The sequence below is a fragment of the Notothenia rossii genome (assembly GCF_949606895.1).
Source record: "Notothenia rossii genome assembly, chromosome: 5".
Classification (NCBI taxonomy): domain Eukaryota; kingdom Metazoa; phylum Chordata; class Actinopteri; order Perciformes; family Nototheniidae; genus Notothenia; species Notothenia rossii.
In genome coordinates, this window is record NC_136903.1 from 11,797,421 (window position 1) to 11,819,875 (window position 22,455).

Consider the following 22,455-nt stretch of genomic DNA (forward strand, 5'->3'; position numbering starts at 1 on the left):
AAAAAAAATCTATAAAAATGTGAAGTCAAATTATTTTTCACAGTGACCGTTCACATTTTTTTTCTTTATCGTAAAGACAATACCGACATTCCTTTAGTACATCAAAGGATGGCTGGTTGCTGTAATTGTTCCTCGTGTCCGGAGAGGCTGCAAAGAAATTGTTAGGATTTCAATGTAATAGATGGGAATGATGAAAACAACAGTCCTTGCTCTGTGTAAGAATTCACTCTAAAGTTAATATTATGAAGTCAGTATTTCTGCAGTCTGCGTCAGACAAATCAATTGGCTTTTCCAGAGTTACACACTTTTTAGTGTGAAATTCCCCCTATGAGCCTCCATTGACAGCGTCTCTTTGACTTGCCTCAGTGGAATAGCGTAACAAAGGGAGAATTTGGTTCTGAAAAGACTGTCATTTTTTTAAAGTACCAGCTTTGTGTCTCACATTAGTTTAATCTGAACGTAAGTATTTTTGCACAGGATTATGGATTGTGTCCCCTTATCTCTTACATTACAAATACTTCCTTCTTTTTGTGTTTGGTTCAAAAAGAGGGATGTTAACACTATGTACGGTATCAGGATAAACTTGTTAACCTTAATAGAAAGCTGTAATGAGTTCACAGGCTTATGTTTCCAGTATTATCTAGAATAAATGGAAACTTCATTTTCTGTCGTATTTTATGAAGATTATTGTTGATATGAATTGAGCAAATGTTGAAATATTGGAACGCATGGCAGATCTTGTGAAGGAGAATACGATTTTTAGGACTCAATGAGTGACAAAGTGGCGATCTTGTGGTGGAATATTAACAGACATCACATCTTCGTCTAGTTAACAAAGAAATGGTAAAGCACATTTTGTTTCTTGATATCTTGTTGAAAAAAAAAGAAAAGTTTAACCATCTGATTCAGCCAGCTCTACCCTTTGGTTGACATGTTATGCACAAAACAACCACTAGATGTCACTGCGGTTTGAACAGAAAGCCCTTCAGCTAGCTTCCACTGAGGAAGTTGGCATGCTAAAAATCACTGCTGAAGAAATCACTCTTTTTGGTCAACTTTTGGAAGGTAACCATATCATTTTTGACATATCTTAGTGTCAGAGCACTGACTGAACATAATTAGATAACTTGATGCACAAAAAAAGTTTTAACAAGGGTGTCATTTTTTTTTTTTTTAAATATGCTCAACCAACCGGTCGGATTGGCCTTCATATTGTAAACTAGAAATATGACTTTTTCAGAGATGTTTTCCAATAAAGTGTGGTAAATAAATAGCTAGATTCATGTTAATATTACTACATCTATTACTGCCTTATGAGTTTCAGAGTGAAAGAGTGATAATAATTTATATAGCACCTTTCATCCAAAGTTGCACACAGATGAGCAAGTTAGGCCATCACAGGATATAGAAATGTGCTGTTAGGCCAGTGGTTTCTTGTTAGGCCATTCAGCATATACAGTAAGATGAGCAAGTCTTTTTTTTATTATGAAAAACACTTAAAGGTCGGGTAGGTAATTTTGGAGAAACCAGCTCGAGTGCGCTAGAATTTGAAAATACACAACCGGAAAAAATCGGCCACTCCCTTACAGAGCCCCTCCTCCAACACACAAGAATGCGCACATGACCAATGAGGGCACGAGATAATTTTGTGCACAGATGGAAGGCTGACAGGCAGGTAGGCCATCCAGTTATTTTAGCCGGGCCGGCTAAAATGATTGGTTATGCTTTTTACAGCACTACGGCTTCCACAGGTGACATTTTTTTATGGATTTTTTGTCAAAGCACTTCAGATATTCATCGCTATCAGGATGTTAAGAGCATTCCATGGAATATAACAACAAGTGTATCTCGAGCCGGTTTCTCAAACTTACCTACCCCACCTTTAACATTACTTTTTTCCATTTTTGTTTTTAACAATTATAATTTATTATTTTTTATGAATATATCTGGTTGTATATATTGCTCATTTTCCATTTAAAAAATAAATACATTTCAGTTTGTGTTTTATTTTAATTTGATACATACAAATACTGTGCTGGATATGATGATTGTTGAAAATGCACTTTTACCATAGAAGGCCAGCTCGACCAGTTTGTAGAGGCTCATAAAAACAAAACTGTGTAGTCAGTCAACAAAATAAAATTGTTTGTGGTTATTTGTGTCACATTTGATAAAAAAAAGCAAACAAATAATTTTTCCATAGCTTTTTTCTTGGACTGGTAGTTAAAAGGCTAGACAATCTAGTCCACACGAGATTACACCATTTCTTCCAATATATGCTATAGATTTTCCAGTGAATTCTGATGCTTGACCAAAAAGTTACTCAACCTTGACAAACTGTTGACTGACATGATCCCCAACTCCCTGTAGTCAAAGTCTGCTTTGCTTGCTGCTTTCTGAGGCGAGCCTGATCCTACGTTCCTCACAGGAGCAGCGTAACCACGGAGGGAGAGACATTTCTTTCCCCCCAGGGCATTTATACAGTGGCTGGAAGGCTGTCATTATCTCTGTGTATGTGTGAATGTCAGACAGGCGGTCACTGGGGAGGGGATCTGAGAATTGGGGAGAAATTGCTGGCCAAAGCAGTACTGGAGGTGCCCTTGGCTCAGTTTAGTTTTTGTTCCAAGAGAGTGGAGACACAGTGGGGGGGAGATGGTCTGCCGAATGCAGATTGACTGTGGAATATCAGGGAGCTATAACAGCCATCTTTGGGGGGGGGTCGGCATTTGTGTGTGTTTGTAAATGCATCAATCTTTGTGGTCGTGCCTTGACTCCGTGTTTGTTTGCAGCCGTTGCGTGTCTAACCGTGTTGCTGTGTATACCTGTTGTTGAGTGCGCATGTGTTTGCGCGTTTGTCTTGACAGTAATGAAAGGTTTGGAGTTTGCTGCCGGTAGAGAGTTTATCATTACTCTAATCCCTCTGGAGAGATATTCTCTTGTCTAAACCTCCCACACATATCCTTCTCTGCTCTCGGGCCGCCAGATAAAATGTGTTGTTTGAAATATGCTGTCATTTTCCAAATATAAAACATTATTGAATAAGAATATAGTAGACTTTTTCCCCATTGTGTTTCCTTCCTCCGCTGATAGGATCACTGTGTTTATTCAGGCCCCTCTTATTTGCAAAATGTTGTTGATAAGACGTGGGAGGTGTTATTTTGTTCTGGCAATCCACTAGAGACCAAAGAATGAGAATCCTAATTATTCACATACCAAAGTGTCTATGATCATCTTATCTAATATCTATAATGCAGTTTGTTGTTCATATTTTCCTCTGGGAACTAATTAGATTAGAAACCAAACATGAAATGGACATAAAAATAAAGTTCCACCTGTCCTTCACAGCATTTGTTTTGCACAGGAAAAAGGAGAACTCTAGCTCTTTCGAGTACAACAACTTTCTGTAAATACAGGTCGAAGTGAAAGCAATGTGTGAGAAAAGGATTGTAGCAAAGCTGGGAGTATCTGGGCTCTCCAGCTGTGCTGCAGGGCACCTGTTCGAAATGCTAAATGTGTGAGCTAGTGATTGGTGCAGCGCTGCCAATATACGTCTATGAGAATAAAGTGATGGGAGTGTGAGGGGATTACAGCCCATATGGGTGCTAGGGGTCACACAAAATACGACCATATTAGACTGTTTAAGATTATAAATGAAGCTGAGGGATGGAAATCGTTGCCTATGGTGTAACCATTTAATCACAATGTACCCAGGAGATAAGATTAGGCCGTAGCCGAAAGCTACCCTTCCTAGAGATGCTACTGAGCCCAAGGCCTTTTGAGCATATCTAGTCAGTTGTTAAAAACTCTGTATTTCTTCAAAAAACTGTTTTTCTCACCATCATAGCCTCTAAACAACTAGATGACAAGAGCTGCGTTATTGTGTTGAAAAATGTGCTGATTGGAATTTTATGTGCTGGATCATCATTTTCAAGCTATTTTGTGTCAGTTTTCACATTAGAGTGGTAGTTAGAAGCAGGTGGCTGCCCCATCCAGGCGCCTGCCAATAGATAATCGACCAAAGGCCCACAGCAGGGCCACGTTGATTTGGCAGAAGGGAAATCTGGCCCTCTCATCACAGCACAACTCATCTTCTGCTCTTTTATGTATGTTTTTAGGAATGCGGCGATATTTCCGCTTTAGCTGTCTTCATCCTCCCTCGAGTGCCTCTCATGAGTGTTGAGATCATCGTGCTTTTCGTACAGGCAACTCTGCACAGAGCAATCTCATCACTCCATCTAAATGAGAAGGTGTCTCCGCCCTCCAATCCCCCAAAGTCCCATTTGAAACAACCCCATTCCCTTCGAAATATTAAGACTAGTGATGAGAGTCATCCACTCATAGATCAAAGGCTCTTGGCCACCAAGCTGGGAGCAACACAGTGGTAGAGGTTCATCGGTCCTCACCATCCCCCCTGCCTCCTCAGCCTCCCCTCAGTATGGACCCCGCCCTGACACCTGCTCCCACTGCGCTCATTTTTCTCATGATTGAGATATCAGTGTGCTCTCTGTTTAAAACATGGCATGGCAGTAGACTGACCCCAGAATGTAGTCGTGGATATTGTAAATCCTGTTTACATCCTGGATTTTTGCACACATGAAACAACCTTTAAATAAAAGTTAAGTGTAGCTTTGATTACAAGTCAGTCATTTGGATCAAAACCCCTCAAAACAAAACAGAACTGTCCAATCATGTCTGAGATTATCCTCATCTGTGGTCATCGGGATTTGACTATTAAGGGGAATCTGTTGATGGCAGCAGATTATTGCTAGGCAGAACTCCTGTTGCCGTCATTGGGCCATCTGTCCCACCTCAGCCAATGACACTGGAATGATACTCCACTAGCAATGCATAATGCATGAAACTGTGCCTTGTGCATCTCCTCTGGTGAGTCTTTTTGTTTAGAGATAAATTAATCAAAATAAATCCCTGATGGGCTTAAAAGCCTCTATCTAAAGGCTAATGCTAGCACGCCAGTCTTGAAAAAGTATTTAAACATGATCCTATTTTAACATACTGTCATTGTATTCTACATATCTGATGAGTACACTGTGAGTACCAGTTGTCGTCATGACATTGCTTGCTGTTTCACATTGCATTGTGTTAATTGTTTACACACCCACCAGCTGGAAGTAATGTTAATACACAGAGGGAAAGCCACCATGCTAGCTTCCTGGAGCGCTTAAGTATGCCAGGGCATCTTGCATGCATCCCGTGGCTGGAAGTGAACTCTTTGATGTGATTGCTTCTGAGAACCGTCATCATTTATTGATGCTTCCATTAAAGTAGCATAGACGTCTGTATAGAGTTGGAAAAGAGGAATGGGGCACACTGGTGCAAACATGAGCTTAAAAGCTAACTACACAGAAAATGCCCTTCTTTCAACACCAACACCATTAGTCTTTTTCTCCCCAAGACCATAACTTCATATCTCTATTCCTACACCAAGCCAAAGAGAAAGACCAATTGAACCCATTGTTCATGTAGCTGATGCAAGCCAATATATGTTTGGTGCAACATTTGGTGGCATTGTTACCTAATGATTCAGCAAGTTCTTTGAGAAGAATGAACTGACATGATGTTGAAAACTATTTAATGTAAAAAAGTGGCTCACTAGTTTCCTAATGCCTTGATTTGAGAAACATCTTCTTTATTATTTCAAGAAGTCTTGAGGTTACATTAACCTTTTATCAAAACAGCTTTGAGATCAAACCAACTTGCAAATAAACTTGCAAAACTAAATAATAAAGATTGATTGCACAAAGTGTTTGGCGTAATTGTGTTTAGTGGGTTTAATCTTGATCTTTCATTTATGAGTTATTTGAAAACATCAAATATTAACAGCCTAGGGCCTGTACAATCCCAACCAAATTGTCTCTAGTTCTGTAATTTCCTGTTTCCCTGCATCCCTCATTTCAAATGTCAGTGTCATCCCCATTAGGAACTGGCTCTAAATGCTGTGAATAATGGAAGTTATAGTAAAGAAAATGATACTGTAGCGACCAAATGCCGTGTATGGATCCTTGTCAAACCCCAAGTTGGTATGTCGCTTCAATTGGTGCGGGAGTGTCTTTGTGTGGATAGGTTAATGAGGGGCAAATTGTAAACGCAGTTATCCATAATTTATCCATTTACATAATGTCTGATATTTATGTCTTCATTCTAGGCTCCGCCAGGGAAGTGATGGCTCCAGTCGAAGTCTCAAAGAAAATGATCCAGAAGCTGAGGGGCAAGAATGAGTTTACTGTGCTGGCGACCCTCAAACAGGAACATCTGAACTCTGGGGTCATCTTCTCCATTCATCACTCTGAACACAGGTAGGATCATTTTACATTATAACATGGTTAACATAATATGTTAACAGGGTAATCTGTGCCAAATCAGTGGTGTATACAACATTAAAATACATTTAGAAAAATATGTATACGTGAGTTCATTTGAAAGGCATTTTACGCGTTGGGAGCCCAAAATGAAACCCCCACTGATAAACCATAATTAAAGTCTAAATGTAGTACCATTCAGTTTTTCTCTTGTCAGCAGTCTGTAATATGTTGATTGAAATCGTAATATTTGATATTTGATGAACATTTAGAGGTTTTACACGCCAGTCGAGTAAACAGAGCAAATCACCCTGTATGCCAACGTATTATTCACAGTCCATGAAAGATACAAACATTGAGTCTGGAATTGTTGATCAAAAACTGATGCGACACTATCTGCAGTCAGCATGCAAATGCTTTCCATTAGTTTGTGGTAGCTGAGCCGTTGGGTGATCAGAAAGGCAATCTGAATCCACATAATGCGTTGATTGAACAGTTTGTACATTAAAGTCAGTCCTGAGCAGAGAGCGCGCAGGGATGTTAATGACTTTCCCCGCTGCTGATTAGCTCTCTCAGCCATTCATACGCAACAAAGCAGCACGGCATGGTTTCATTTAGAAACACAGCAAAGGAATAATTCAGAGTCAGAAGTGTACGCCAGTGCATTTATGGATGAATGTGCATGCATGGTTGGGGGAGTGTAAATCTATTAGATTCAGTTTGCAGATAAATCAATTCCTTTGCTAGACTTGCATGAGTGTCTATTTTTCTTTTGAATAATGTTCCCAGCAAATGACTTTAAATAACTCTTTCTTTAAGGGCAGGGTGTGATGAGTGTGTATCTGCAGCTCTTTCCATTAGTGTCACTATGCTGGGTGAATCTCAGCGGTGTGGAGAAGAGGATTGTGCTGGAATACTAATACGCCAATGTAAATAGTTGAACCTCTACATGTGGGCTTATTGTTGTGTGTTGCTGATGTTGCACTTAACAGTAATATAGTACCATTACGCCTGACTAGTGTTGTGATTACACTCTAAATGGTGTTGCAAATCGGAGGGGATGTGAGTGCACTGCTTGTAAATGAGTGACGTGCATCTCTCAGCCGAAAGGAGACCCCAAGCTTAGACACTCTGATAATGCATTCAGGGTTTTTTTTGTGAACAGGAATAACTACATTCAGTTTCAGTAATGAGACTTTAATGCAACAAGACATACGGAACAATACCAGGGATTGTCTCAGAGAAACTGTTATTGCATGGCTGTTACTAGAAGCAGGTGGCTGCCGCTTTGTTTCCGCAGGTTCCTGGAGCTGGAGAGCAGTGGCCAGCGCAGTGAGGTGCGTCTTCACTACCGCACCAAAGGCCAACAGCCCCACACTGAGGTGTTCCCTTACAGCCTGGCGGACGACCAGTGGCACAAGGTCTCTCTGGCCGTCAGTGCCTCTCATGTCATACTCCACATCGACTGCAACAGGTAAGAGGCTCGGTATGAATATGTGTATTGGATGTGTCGATCATGATACATGTGTTGTCTTGAAGGGTACTGATGTATACACAGCAATGCCATCCAGAAAACACAGATATGATTATTCGCTAGTTGCGAAAGATTATTTTAAATTAGGGATGTCCCCAACACATATAATCAGCTCAAACACTAACCTTATTAAGTGCATTTGTTTTTTTTCACCGTCATTATCAATTTCATAGGTTCCAATGTCATGGCAAGCCACCAACCATATCTCACATAACAAATAGTTCTTAACTGGCCTTTATTTTAAGTATTACAATTTGTTTTATGACATTGAAATGTAAACATCATTTAACTAACTTCTTGTAAAGGAGAGCGGGAGAGACAGAGAAGTGTTGAGGTAGTAATTCTGTGGTTTAGTAACTGCACGCCCCTGGACTCTGCTGCACATGATGTATAAAGAGCAACCTCTTCCAGTGTTTCAGATAGGTTCAACTCAGGTCGAATGCACCCTGAGTCGACCTGCATCATCCGTGCATCTGCTGAATGGAAGTGTTGTTACTGTTTGTGTGTGAAGATCCTTGCTGGCACAATAAAAGGAGCAGAAGGCCACACCGTGGAAAGCATGTGGCTATCTATACCCTCCTCAGGGAAGGAGTTAAAGGAAGGATTTAGCAGGGCAGGACCTGAAGCACTGGGGGGGGGATTATGTTATTCTAAACGGAGGAACAAAGGTTATAACTCAAAATTGAAAAAGTTGAACGGAAAATGGACCCATTTGTATTTGTTTTGCAGGATTTATGAGCGGGTAGTGGAAGCCCCCTACATGGATATACCTGAGGATGCTTCTTTCTGGCTCGGACAGAGAAACGCTGCTCATGGCTTCTTCAAGGTGAGCACCTTTGCAAACTTCTCTCTCTGTGTATGTGGTGTTAGGGAATAATTTGCTTAGGTATTCAACCTTCGAACCAGTTCATTGTTTTCTCCTCTCAATGTCTCCTTTCCCATGGCATAGTTACGGCCTTGGGTATTGCTGCTATCTCTCTTAAGGAGGGGCAGCTTGGGCGCATTGTTGTTGCCAGTCTATGACAGAGCACAAGCCGCCATGAGGTAGTTTACTCTTCAGGGACGTAGGTTCCCTGGTGCACTTTCTTTTCTATGGACGAGAGCTCTAGTTAGATTCAGGGTCCATAATTGTTTAGTCTCACTGATAAAGAATGTTGATTATTCCACTCCGAACTAGTTAAAACCTCGAGCTGCAGAAGAGTTCTTCAGAATTGGTTTGGCAACCGCTGTGTCAACTCGTGACACACCACCTGTCTTGTCAATTCTCCGGCCGTAACTCCAAATAAACAATCAGTGTTTGCCATCAAAGCTCCAGCTCTCCTCGTGTCTCTCTGAGTCCTGTTTCCAATTGCTTCAGGGGTTTCGCCCACAGTATGAATGTTGATCCCTGCGCAGATCCATGTTGAAGGATGGCAAGAATGAGTTATGCAGCTCCCCCACATCCATCTCTCCGCCCTGTTTGTTTGGCTTTTTTGCTTTTATTTATTGTAGCAGCTGCCTGTATTTCTCAAGGCTTACCAGTTTAAATCGAGGTTTGTTCTGCGTACCCTTAGAATTGACTATACAGTCATTATTTGTTTTAAGCCGAGTGAAATTAACCCAGCATCCTCCACAACACTCCAAGCAGAAATCATTAAATAGACTCTGGACAATGCTCATTAAGCTTAGTAAAGCATCAGTAAGGAGACATATATTGCCTCTTCCAGACTGGAATGCACTCAAAAGTTTCCCACCAGTGGAGAAATGTTGGGGCGAAATGTCAGCTTATCAGCAGCTATAACTATTTTAATCTGTGTGTGTGTGTGTGTGTGTGTGTGTGTGTGTGTGTGTGTGTGTGTGTGTGTGTGTGTGTGTGTGTGTGTGTGTGTGTGTGTGTGTGTGTGTGTGTGTGTGTGTGTGTGTGTGTGTGTGTGTGTGTGTGTGTGTGTGTGTGTGTGTGTGTGTGTGTGTGTGTGTGTGTGTGTGTGTACACATTGTGTCCTGGTGGTTGAATTTCTGCCGTGTTAATTGGTAGATGAGAGAAGCCTTGGAGGTCACTCACTAATCTTGTCACGTAGCAGCATCTCTCATCGCCACTCTCTGAAGCCTTGATTATTTGCTAGGAAGGCACGTCTCCTTTTAAAACACACGCCTTCATTAGTACACACACTCACACAGACAAACAGTCAATGTCTTAACGTGGGTGTCATCTGAAGACGAGTAAACCTCATCGCAAACAGAAAGAGTAAAGACTCTTATCAGAATGAGCGTATTTTCTTCACAGTCCAAACACGTTGTAAGAGAGCAAAAATATTTGTTCTCTTACTTACCTGCTGAAACAAGTCATTTCTTGTGAATTATTTGTTGATGAAGCAAATTGTTCCAACTAGAAACGCTGAAAACTGAATTTAGTTTAACAAGAAACAACACGCAAATGGGATTTTATTTCCTAGATGTTTTTCTGGTTTTGTTTTTTTAGTCCACTCAGATATATCTTCTCCTGAGTATTTGCGTTTCGTAGGAAATGTATGCTCTCAGTCTGCCACTTGTTGTTTATCACAGTCCAATTTCCGGTACAGATGGAAAAACATACATTGACGTCCCACATCCTACAGGGTGTAATGTATACGGCAGTAAACACAGAGAAAGCACTTTGCTGAGTTTTTAAAGTTCTCTCTTTTTTGCAAGTGCCAGAAGGTGCAAACCGGTTGTTTTGATAGTGCTGCATTACAACAAAGTCTCTGCTTAGAGACACAGGGGAAATAAAAACTAGATTTTCATTTTATCCCTGTGTTCAAATATCTGTTTTTGTGTGGTCTAAAGAATATTTTTGTTAGAAATACAAAATAATTCATAATAATTAAACATGTTCCCCTGTTTTTTTTGTTTTTTTTTCCGTTTTCTGTTTATTTTCATGGCTCTGTTGTTTAAGTTATATTGATAAACATTTTTTTTTTTTTTTTTTTTTTTCTATAAATGTTTTTGGTTTCGTCAGTGTGGGCATGTGCGGGTGGAGGGAGGGAGGGGGGAGTGTAGTGAGTGTACTGTGATATTACAATATATGAAATGGCATCGATTATTGTACACTATAATGAAATAAAAAGACTTGTAAAAAAAACAAAAAAAAACATGTTCCCCTGTACTACATATTACAACATTTTTGACAATGTATTCATAATTATTTTTACTTTTAAGGGATCTAATTTAATCTAAATCATTTGATTCAAATTCCTTATGTAACTATTTGACTCATGATGAACCCTCACTCACTTCATGTGACATAAACTACATTCTCTCCAAAAAGCCTAGTTAGTAATAGCGCAGTATAAATCACAGATCACATGAGGTTAACTCTATGATGGAAAATGTGTCCCATGGCTGCATATGAAATGTATAGTCTTATGGTTTCATTACAAGTTTGACAGACACAACCCCAATCTGCTTCCATTTCAACACGTTGCCGTGGAAAATCAGCAAATCATTTCCGCAGGATTTTAAATGTATGGCCTGTAAATTGAAGTGGCAAGACAATTTAAAAAACAATTTCTCCTAAGTTGCACCACACCACTTCTGTAAGGGAAATAAATGCACTCAAGGAATGAAATGGCCCAGGTTTCCATGGCGACACAGTTTCTGTGTGTGTGTGTGTGTGTGTGTGTGTGTGTGTGTGTGTGTGTGTGTGTGTGTGTGTGTGTGTGTGTGTGTGTGTGTGTGTGTGTGTGTGTGTGTGTGTGTGTGTGTGTGTGTGTGTGTGTGTGTGTGTGTGTGTGTGTGTGTGTGTGTGTGTGTGTGTGTCTTTGGCCACAGGACGAAAGGCTATCAATTGGGTGTTATGAATGAAATTGATTCTGTATGTCTTGTTTATGCTTATCAGAGAACATTTGAGTAAAAAAAGAAAAGTCCATCTCCTTAATAAAACTCTCACATCATTGGCTCTCTTAACTCTCTGTTATTGTCCGGTTCTGATTTGATTCACCCGAGCCACAGCATATTATCTACAAACTGACTTCTCCGTCTCCAACTCCCCAGATTGAAAAATAAATGTGCACTGTCTCCCGGATGCACTCCTTTCTCACTGTGTTCATTTTTATGATTGCTGCAGTTACCAAGGCTCTCATAAAAAGAGTTGTTGGATCTGTGTTTGCATGTTCTGCCAACACTTCGGTTCCATGTTATCTCATGTGGAAAATGAACCACAAGCACGCTCAGACTCCGTTGCCCCCACAGTCCTTATCCACTTACTACACATCACCATGCTTCAACCTCATTTTTATGGCCTGTCTGCCTTCTGTAAGGTAACGTTCTTCTTGATTTAAATGTTTATCTTTGTCTCTGTTTGCAGGGAGTAATGCAGGACGTGGAGATCCTGGTGATGCCACAGGGTTACATCGCACAGTGTCCCGATCTGAACAGAAGTGAGTGAAGCCTTACACATTTTAAGTATTTAATTTAATGACATTTAAATTACTTCTGGCTCTGATTTTGCAAGGCTCTTTATCGCACTGATTTGTTTTTCTTATTTAAATGCCTGAAAGACTACTCACGGGAATAACACAACTTTAAACAGCTTTGCAATTGAGAAACAATTTTTCCCTCGATAAAACATTTTACAAAATGTTTTGCAGATAGCCAATCAAACGGTAAGAGGGAGGAATTGCCAAACTCTCTTCTGAACAATGATACTACAAAATGCAACTTTATGCAGCCTTTTTTCTGTCGGTATAGTAATAGCTAAGGCAATTACAAGAGACATCCTAGTGCAGTGAAAGCCTTTTTAAATTGGATGTTGTGATTTTTGGTATTTGCAGATGGCACTCATTTTTTGGTCCGTCTCACCACGGTGGCTCTTGTAGGTCATGCTTACTTTCCAGTTTGTTGCATGTTACGCGTAGACACTCAAACATGTAATGGTTTGACATGATTTTCCAACATAAGTTTGTCCCCACGCATCCAAAAGCTGCCATCGGACATGGATTACTGCGGTTGACAGTAAATAATGTCCTCTTGTAGATCGGAACGGCTCAGAAAATGTTTCCAATGACAGAAAGTGAAGAGATAAAATGCAGTGTGCTGCTGCTGATGTTAGTGAGTCAGTAAATGATTCAAAGCAAATGGGAGCATTACATAACTTTGGTACTGTAGATAGCAATATTATTAACCAATGTTCCAGGATTTGTTATTTTACAGTTGAAAAGTAATTATTTATTTGTAAAACATTCAACATTTCTTGAAAGAAATATGTGCACTTTTTATCTTTAACCAAAACATTCTTAATTTGAAATTATCATAAATTACCATGATTGCCGATAATTATATCGTACTACATTTCAGTATGCTGCATTGTCTCTTTTATCTCAGCATGCCCGACCTGCAACGATTTCCACGGACTTGTGCAGAAAATCATGGAGCTGCAGGATATCCTTGCTAAAACATCCAGCAAGGTAATGTAATGGGATTTAACTTGACTTCATTTGACATGTATTCTGCAGTTGTAGCATTGTCTTTAATTGAATTGCCCTTTTTAATAAACTCAATTTGAAACTGTGCTATAATATACACTCAATGTGCTGCTTTCATTCATATTGATTGCAACAGGCGGTCAGTGACACCTTATCATTAGACATTAAATAAAGTTGAAGTCTTCTCTGTTGTAATGCAGACACTGTGTGTATAAATGGGGTTAATGGTGTTTAATGACTTTCCTTAGTGAGGCCATTGGTCTGCTTTTGAAGCCCTGCTTTCTACAAGAGCATATAGACACACAATGAGGCTGCCTCTCATCTTCACTCCTTCTTGCCTTTTGTTTTTTGGGGGCGGATGGCGTGAGCAGCTGTCCAGGGCGGAGGAGAAGATGAATGGGCTCGATGGCTGCTATTGTGAGAGAACCTGCAGCGTCAAGGGGGTCGTCTACAGGGAGGACGAGGGCTGGACAGATGGCTGCAGGAACTGCACATGCACGGTGGGGCTTCTCTCTGTGTGTGTGTGTGTGTGTGTGTGTGTGTGTGTGTGTGTGTGTGTGTGTGTGTGTGTGTGTGTGTGTGTGTGTGTGTGTGTGTGTGTGTGTGTGTGTGTGTGTGTGTGTGTGTGTGTGTGTGTGTGTGTGTGTGTGTGTGTGTGTGTGTGTGTGTGTGTGTGTGTGTGTTAGAGTAATAAAAAGCAAGGGGAGGGCATGCAATTTTAATTAAGTGTGTGTGCGTAGTGCGCAGATGTGTGTGTGTCTGTATGTGTGTGTGTGGGTGCATAAAAGTGTGTGTGTGGCTAATAAATCAGGAATGATGTGCTTGTCATACTCTCTGTGTAGCTGTTGCATGCATACATACATGTTTTCTGGCATGTGAGCATAACATATAATAAATAGCTGTGTGTGTTTCTCTGTGTGTGTGCATGTCTGTGCGACCGTGCCTTAGAGAAAGCAAGAACATACATTTTTCATCATGTCTGCAACATTCCGTGCTGTTTCGTGTTTGTCTGCACGCAGCACTTTTGGGTGTGTGCCTGTGTGTCTGCATTGACACGTTTGTTGTTCCCATTCTTGATCTTGGCTTTTGTTTTGCTCATCAATGTGTTCTGGTGGGGGTGTGTGTGGGTGTGTTTTGCTAGGGTGGAGGTGCAGAGTGCAGGGGCCCTATTGTCGACAGCTTGTATTCTCATTATTTTCTAGCATTAGAGGCGTGTTGCCCCAGTTACCCGGGAAAAGATACTGTATTGAAAAGCTCCACAGTGCTCGGGATTAGATGCATCAACAACAGTGCTTAGTGATGCTCAATTCTCTCAAGGGTCTCCTTGGCGCAACATAAAGTGTGAATAATTGCCAAAAAGAGAATTAGAAGCGATTGGAGATGTGGGGCTTGTACCACATCAACAAACAGATTTCACCCCCTGTCAGTCTACTCAGCTTTTGGAAAATGTAACTCATTCGCTGCTTCTGAACTACTCCAACCATCCAATGAGATGCCTTCGCGCACCACTACCCAACATGCAAAAAAAAAAAGGAAATCACATATCTCTCAGTGCAGCGCACCTAATTGCTCTTGACAGATGATAATTATCATCAGGGATTTGTTCTGCCCACTCATCCAATGAAATCGCTTCGTCCGCCAGGAACGGTGTGTTGCCATTCCAGAGCTGCGATTAAGGAATTAGATGGGATATGTTCCTTACCTTATGGGTGGCAATTAGCTGCGACCTTTGAAATTCAAAGGTCACGCATTAAGATGTTATCAATTATGTGGATCAGCTTCGTAGATGTTGCTGTCACAGAGCTTTCATCCGTGGAAGCAGTGTTAATTACAGGCACAGCCGGAGAAAAAAGATAGCATTCAAATATATTACATTTACAGGTTGCTATTGAAATCTACTTTAGGTTATGATTAGGTTCAAGGCTTCGGTTGCAAAGAGTAAGCACACCTTTGAATTCTGCCAGTATTATCCCTTCCAGCATCTTAAGTAATTAAGTAAGTGGCTTAGTCCCACCTCCATTTATGATGCTGATATTTAAATGCTTTAATAGAAGTTGTTTATCAATGGTGTCTCCTTAACATTGTGGGCCAACTAGAAAGACAACTTTCGATTTAATTGTAAAATGTCTGTTGGTATTAAAACACAAATATCACAATTCCGTAATCGAGTATCCTCTTAAAACATGTTGTGTTTCCCCATCTTTGAAAAGCATTTAGTTTTCCGTCTATTGTAACGCAAGTGATCAAACAATTTGTATTTTTTTTATTGAAAGCAAACATATCAAATTCCACTGGAAATGTATTATACAGCAGATTGAGCTCACATATATAATCCCTTACATTTTACAGAAGAAGATATTTTATTTGGTCACAAACATCTTTGGATAGGATATGTCGTGCATTATATTGAAATACATTAAATACACACATTACATACATTCTACTGTGTTCAGTTCAATGGATCCGTGTCAAAACATTGTAAATCTTTAAAAAAGAGGAAGAAACATAATAAGGATCTTTCCTTGATAGTGATGTAATATCCATCCCAATGAGCATGAGCAATCCAGTATCCTCTTCAAACAACGTGTTGTGTTTCTCTCTCTTTACCAGAATGGCACAGTGCAATGCGAGGCCGTCTCCTGCCCTCCCCCTCAGTGCCCGGCGGGCACTGCGCCTGCCTACGTGAAGGGTGCCTGCTGCAAGGAGTGCCAGCGTGAGTGGAGTACCCTTAACCCCGTCACCCTCCTACACTCAAACAATCATGGACGCAATTGAGAACAAACACACTCACACACATAACAGCCCAGCAACCTTCACCAGTGCCACATTTAGAGCACGCATCACGCCTCCACAAGGGCTGCCTGACAATTGACCAGGGCTCCGCTGTGTTGCTAAGCTACCTCCTAACATGCCTCTTGAGATGAGTCCATCCTTTTGCATATACATGGACTAATCAATTATTCACTAGCTTCAAAACACAGATGGCCACCAGTCACACTGACATGAGCCAGTATATCTTGGATCGCTGCATGTCATGTAAAGTAGTTCCTATTTATGGCAGGCATGTTAAAGCTGGGAGAAAACTAAAGAAATGTTAAATGCCTGAAATGATGCACACTCTAACTGGCAATAGTGTCTTTTTAAATGTCCATTTTTTTTTTATTTGAGCGCTGAAATGTTCTCGCCAGATAAATAATTCTGTTTCATCACAAATCTACATAGAGGGTCTGTTTTTTTTCCCACAAGACTTTGAGCTCAGCAATGAACTCTTATTAGCCTCCTCACCGCGGCACTCATCATCTCATATTCTTTCAATTCCCTTTTCAATAAAAATGGATTTGACAGGATATTAGCTTTTCTCACCCCGTCATTCTTCTGGTATTAACCCGAATGAAACTTAAAGAAAGGTGGAAAAAAGCTGTTAATGTATAGAAAAGGGAATAATTTATATGAATTCCGTATTAATAAGAGTTTTCCCACCTGTGACTTGTATAAGGTCACAGGCCATATGAATGAGGCTTTACACATTTATAATATTTCTTTGAAGATCTCACTCCACATCTTGTGCATGCTGACTTCACTTGAGAACTGCCTCACCACACACTCCCACACGCTGCTGCTCTCCTGCTTCCTTGGCAAAGTAAATAGTAGACTAGAGTCTTTATCAGCACGAAACCATTAGTCCTGGATCCTAATCAGCACACCTCGGCATCTTCTCCAATGACCCATGGGTCGTGGTTGCAACGCAGGGGTTTTGAAGCATGCTGCTGTGTTACACAAATATAAACACGTAGCTGGTAATCCCCTTAAACTCAACGCCCCTGTGCTTACTTATCTCAACGAGGTAGACAAACACACAGCTAATTACGCATGCTAAGGCTTTGGAGAGAGAAGAGTGCCGCAAGTTTCCCCACTACAAAGACATGATTCGCTCTCCAAATGAAAGCCTTACAGTATCTGGCAGCACAAGGCCTTGCAGGGAGGAGTTCTGAGTCTGATTAATTTTTTTCTGATGGTCTGTCAAGTAGAACGTCAAATGGCTGTTTCAGAAGTCCTTCGCTTTCATGATAAACCGCTTTGTGATAGGGCCCCGACCGGCGGTGTCAATCATTCCTCTTCCTCATAGGAGTCTGAAGCGGTTTGACCCAGACTGCTCATCAAACATGGCCTTCTTGCCCATTTGAATATTTTTCGCACCAGCCCCCGCCCTAAAATTGTACGACATGGATTCTCCTCTGCGTTGCAGTGGGAAGCGCTTTCTCTCTCCACATGTTAATTATTTCATCATTTCCTTAGTTGCTCAATTGGGTTTGATATGCTTGCTTTTGTTTATCACAATTTACCTCATGACTTAAAAACAGATTGTATTATCCATAAAACAGTACTGTTACATAACCCATTTCCGCCAGAGTCCATGTCTACAAACAAATCTGGATTTGACCTTAAAGTGAATATATTTGGGGGGCAGTGGGATAAAACCTCATTTATATGATGAGGTTATTAGGGAGTTGCTTTAAAAATAATAAATGAAAATGTACGATAGCTATTTTAATTAGGTAATAATACAGGTGATATATTTTGGAAAAATAGGGGTTATTTTTTATTTTCCTTTTCCTAATGTGTTGTAATCACAGTGCGCAAAATTAAAACAAAACAATGAATCATGAAAAATAAACTGAGCATTTCTTCTACAACCAATGTCATAAAATGAGCAACACATCACAGCAATATGCACTTCAATTGCGTTTAGTCACACACACCGTTGGATTGGTTACATCATGCATTGCAACAAAACAACAGCTTATCATCTTGAATATGATATTCATTACATGTATTTTCAACGGAGCGATGTGCTTTATAAGTGGGCTTATTTATGACGTGTGTGTGTGTGTTTATTTAGTGTGTGTATGCTGATGATGTTTATGTGTCTACCACCCAGCTGTCTGCCTGTTTGGTGGAAGAGAGATGGTGGAAGGGGATCAGAAGGCTGTGCGCGACTCCTCTGGCAGGTGCCTGCTGTTTGAATGCAGGGTAAGTCATGGCAACACACACACACACAGACACACACACACACACACACACACACACACACACACACACACACACACACACACACACACACACACACACACACACACACGATTAGTATCAATCCGATGCAGGAAGAGAATCAACAATAACTGACTCTAATAATTTCCATGTATCCGTGCATGACAGCTCACTAAATACTCATCCCACAGCTAGCTTGGCCCACCCAGTGAGGATAAATCAAACCTCAGCGAGCCAGCATGCAGGATTGTCCACTTCAGCTGCATTTCATAGATCTGGCTTCTCAGCGTTTTCTTTGTGATGTCAAGAAATCGGCAAAATCCTTCTAATTAGGTTTACATTTGTAGGCAAGAGTAATGCAACTGTCACTCATCAGATACCACAGTGGTCCCAAATGCTATTCATTCCCAATTATTCAGAGTTATGTTGGGCTTTTGTCTCACGTACCAGATGGGTGGGTCGCTCACTTTTGGGAGTAATTCACTTGATGACATTACGCCAGACAGGCCCAATCAATCACAGAACAGTGATTTGAAGTTTCTAATCATCCAACTCTATTGTATTAACCAGCCCCTTCCATGAATTCTGCAAAGCCCCATTAGAATCTGTAGTTTCTGACAGCTGTCTGGCTTGCTTGCCCACACCTGGCCCATCTGTAGTCCCAGTTAACTGAGTGGCAGATCAAAGAAATGGGGACGGGGAGTGCTGTCAGTCAGCCCCTCGCTGCAGACTCCTGCAGGCTTCCCCTGACAGCTGCTTGTCACGCCTCTGATCTTCTGTCTGGAGGTGGGTAGAGGGTGGCAAGAAGTAGAAGGTGCGGCTTGTTTGGAAAGTTGTTTGGGGGACTTTTAGGGTAGCTTTGTTCCAGAGAGCATGATCTGTGTACAAGCCGAGGTCATGACACTTCATGACTGACTGGTTTAAGATTATCCTCAAGTAAAATATTTGTGCACTACAAATAGATAAAACTGCCTTTTGTATTTGTCCAACTGTGTCTAATGTTAATGACTCTTAATTAGCATCAGTCAGAGGGACACGGGTGAGATCATTAGAGAGACCTGCCAAAGGCATGCTGGGAAAAGGAACCCCCTAATCAAGTTTTACTCTCCGACTAAACACACACGCAGAGATAATCCGCAAGATTGATTCACTGTTTGTATTATAAAGATGCATCATGAATCGTTATGTAAATCATTGAGAAGGAGAGAGGAAGACAGATTTGATTTCCTTCCAGAATTAGTTTTGCTGGGAAAAAACCCGGCTATTGACCAATAAGTAATTGGTTTGTAATGAACACACAGGGGAAAGAGGGAACACAATAGAAGAAGAATTTCCTTTATAATTAGATTCAGGCCCTTTGCAAATGAAGGGGCAGAGTGGACTTAAGCTCAAGGGGAATGTTTTCTCTGCCATCAGGACCGGACCATGCACCGCGTGGTTCCCAGCGAGCCCTGCCCCGAACTCAACTGTGCCGAGTCGGAGCAGATCACCTTGAATGGCAGATGCTGCAAAGTTTGCAGAGGTATGGAGGACACATCGGCCTTCATGACATCACTATGTTTCTTTTTTTGAATTATTACTGGGTTTCACCCTTAAACCTTAGACCTTACATTTCAAGCAGTAATCTGGTTTTCAGCATTAATATCTCTATTAATATTATTTAACTACTGTATATATTGCAATATACATATTTAACATATCAATTGTTGTTATATATTGTAGTGCAATGTGCAGTTTTACTTCAACCTCTGTTTATATATCTTTTTTTTATTTTTACTGTATTTAATTTCTAAGTGTTCAAAAATCAAATTTCCTCCCGGAGATAGTGTTTTTTAATTTTATAATGTTTAACAATAATTTTCTATGGATGAACATGATTATTTTAAGTTGCTAGTTTCCCCATTTCAGTTTAGATGGAAGTTTTCTTGCAATAACTAAAGTCAATGACTGCCGGTTGCAGCATTTTATTCTAAAAAACAGCAATAATACAAACCATCTGTGATTTGTAGGAATTTGGCAAAATCATGTTAATGTATTATTTGTTTAGCTCAAATTCCTCCCAGTGTCTGCAGAACTTTAAAAAATGTTCCCTTCAGATTATAAAGTCAGATTTAACTGAGGGAAATCTAGCAAATGACTGCCTCTTTGCCCTAATGTGCCTTAAGAAGGAAGCCATGGTAAGGATGCTCAGACAAACGACTGTTATACTTTGACATGACCTTTCCACTCGCCCTTTATGCCTCCATCACTCCGCTCCTCATCTCTCCTCTGGAGCTCAACCTTTCCCTCTGCGTTCCTCCTGCAGGTCATGACTTCTGCTCGGAGGGCCACGGCTGCGTGGAGCACTCCGACTGCGTGAACCTGGAGGCGGGTGACTGCTGTGTTTGTAAGGATGGCTTCCGCCCACTGCGAGACGATAATGCCTACTGTGAAGGTAAGGCATGGTCGTGACTTTCAGCTGAAGTTTGTTTTCCCTCCGAGAGGGGATGGGCTGCATCAAAGGGGTCATGAGAGGAACCTGTTCTTTGCTGTGTATGGCTAGGACGCAGAATTCGGAAACAAAAATGGATTACAGTCAAATAATGAAACGTGTTTGACATTGAAATCATGCAGTGGAAAGTCTCGAGGGTGCGGAGTGCATTATGCATCGATTTTAAACTCTTGAAATGTATGTATATTGATTATGACACTCTGCTTTGAGCTGGTTTATGCCAGTTGTGTTGTTTCTTTTATTCCTCCCGGGGTCATCTCACACTAATCATATAAGGAGACGTGACGGCTTATTTTACACCTTTTAGAAGAAGCAAAATCAACTTGCACATCATGCACAATGAATACAATTGATATGTTTTCATGAAAAGGTAACATTAGTATCCACTGATCTGAAACCTTTATTGTCCCTTTACTGCCATGCTGCTACTATGCTTGTGCCGCTTAAGTAAGTTTGATTTGATTTGAAATGCACAATTAATTGTTAAAAATAAAAATGCATACACAGCAAAAAGATAATGTAGACATTTGCTAAATACCCACGAATACATTTTTCCAATTCAGGCTTTTATCACATAATCCCTTTGCGATGGGACACTGTAATCCCCTCATTATTTGTGTCCACAACACGCAATAACTGCTTTTCATTATTATATGAGACTACTGTTTGTTTTCTCAGTGAGTTGATCAACTTGTGATACAAACACATGCTTAAGGGCTTAATGTGTGCATGTGTCACTCTGCTGCTGGAGTGATAAATGTCACGCCATCCGTCATTAGTGAGGTCATGTGACTAATTGCACACTAAGACTCACATATCTTCAGCCACGTTGCACTTATTATGTAACACACAATGTGAATGATTAAATCAGCACTGCTGTCTTACACAAACAGCGCATGTTTCCTTAGATTACCTTTCGATCATCCGCATGAAAAACCTGCTGCATACCTCATTGAGCAGGTCATTTTTTATGATGATGTTCAAGTTTTGAAAAACCTGCATAGAGTTCAAACGTTCACTCTCTAAATTGACGATCGTTCAGCTGAATTCCCCCTCTATCATCTCGACTGCGTTTCACCAGATACATCGTTAAAAAATGATGACTATATCATCTTAAATGCTATCCCGCAGTAAAATATGTAGTAAACATCATGTCATAACAGCTATCCCTGTGCATCGCTGCTATTAATGAGCAAACATGGCATCAAAGTTATTCAGATTCCTCTGCCTATGACCTTGACAGCTGCCTTGTCAATATACAGCCTTCTTGATCTTCCTCCTGCATCGTGTGTGTGCAGTTTTCGAGCATCTGTTTGTGAGAAAAATGCCTCGGCCTATTTATTTTATCTGCAGTCCACACACTCCCTCTTATATATCCGCTGTCACCTTCATCAAGATGAGGCTTAAGTGTCGGGTTTTTGTTAAACAGGGAACTAAATGAAGAGTAGTTGTTCAAAGCTTCTGCAGTGGCTAGGTAATTAGACGGTCTTAGTATAGCTGCATACATTAAGATAGTATCTGTGTTACAATAATAAGAAATGATTCTGTTAGTTGTGGGTTTTGATCACATAGCAAATGCTTTCCTTAATCACCATATCAGTGTTGAATTATGGTCTCTTTTAAAAA

The 22,455-nt window shown here is 40.6% G+C and overlaps 1 protein-coding gene across 1 annotated transcript in view; it reads left to right on the forward strand.

Annotated features, from left to right (window-relative positions):
- The window catches only part of nell2a (neural EGFL like 2a), a 79,616-nt gene that overhangs the window by 4,254 nt on the left and 52,907 nt on the right, over positions 1–22,455 (forward strand). The window contains exons 3-12 of the mRNA XM_079682319.1: positions 6,164–6,314; positions 7,618–7,791; positions 8,581–8,677; positions 12,173–12,245; positions 13,189–13,271; positions 13,661–13,789; positions 15,900–16,002; positions 18,229–18,320; positions 19,755–19,860; positions 20,644–20,772. Coding sequence (XP_079538445.1) covers positions 6,164–6,314; positions 7,618–7,791; positions 8,581–8,677; positions 12,173–12,245; positions 13,189–13,271; positions 13,661–13,789; positions 15,900–16,002; positions 18,229–18,320; positions 19,755–19,860; positions 20,644–20,772 — 1,137 coding nt within the window. The remainder of the gene's footprint in view (positions 1–6,163; positions 6,315–7,617; positions 7,792–8,580; positions 8,678–12,172; positions 12,246–13,188; positions 13,272–13,660; positions 13,790–15,899; positions 16,003–18,228; positions 18,321–19,754; positions 19,861–20,643; positions 20,773–22,455) is intronic.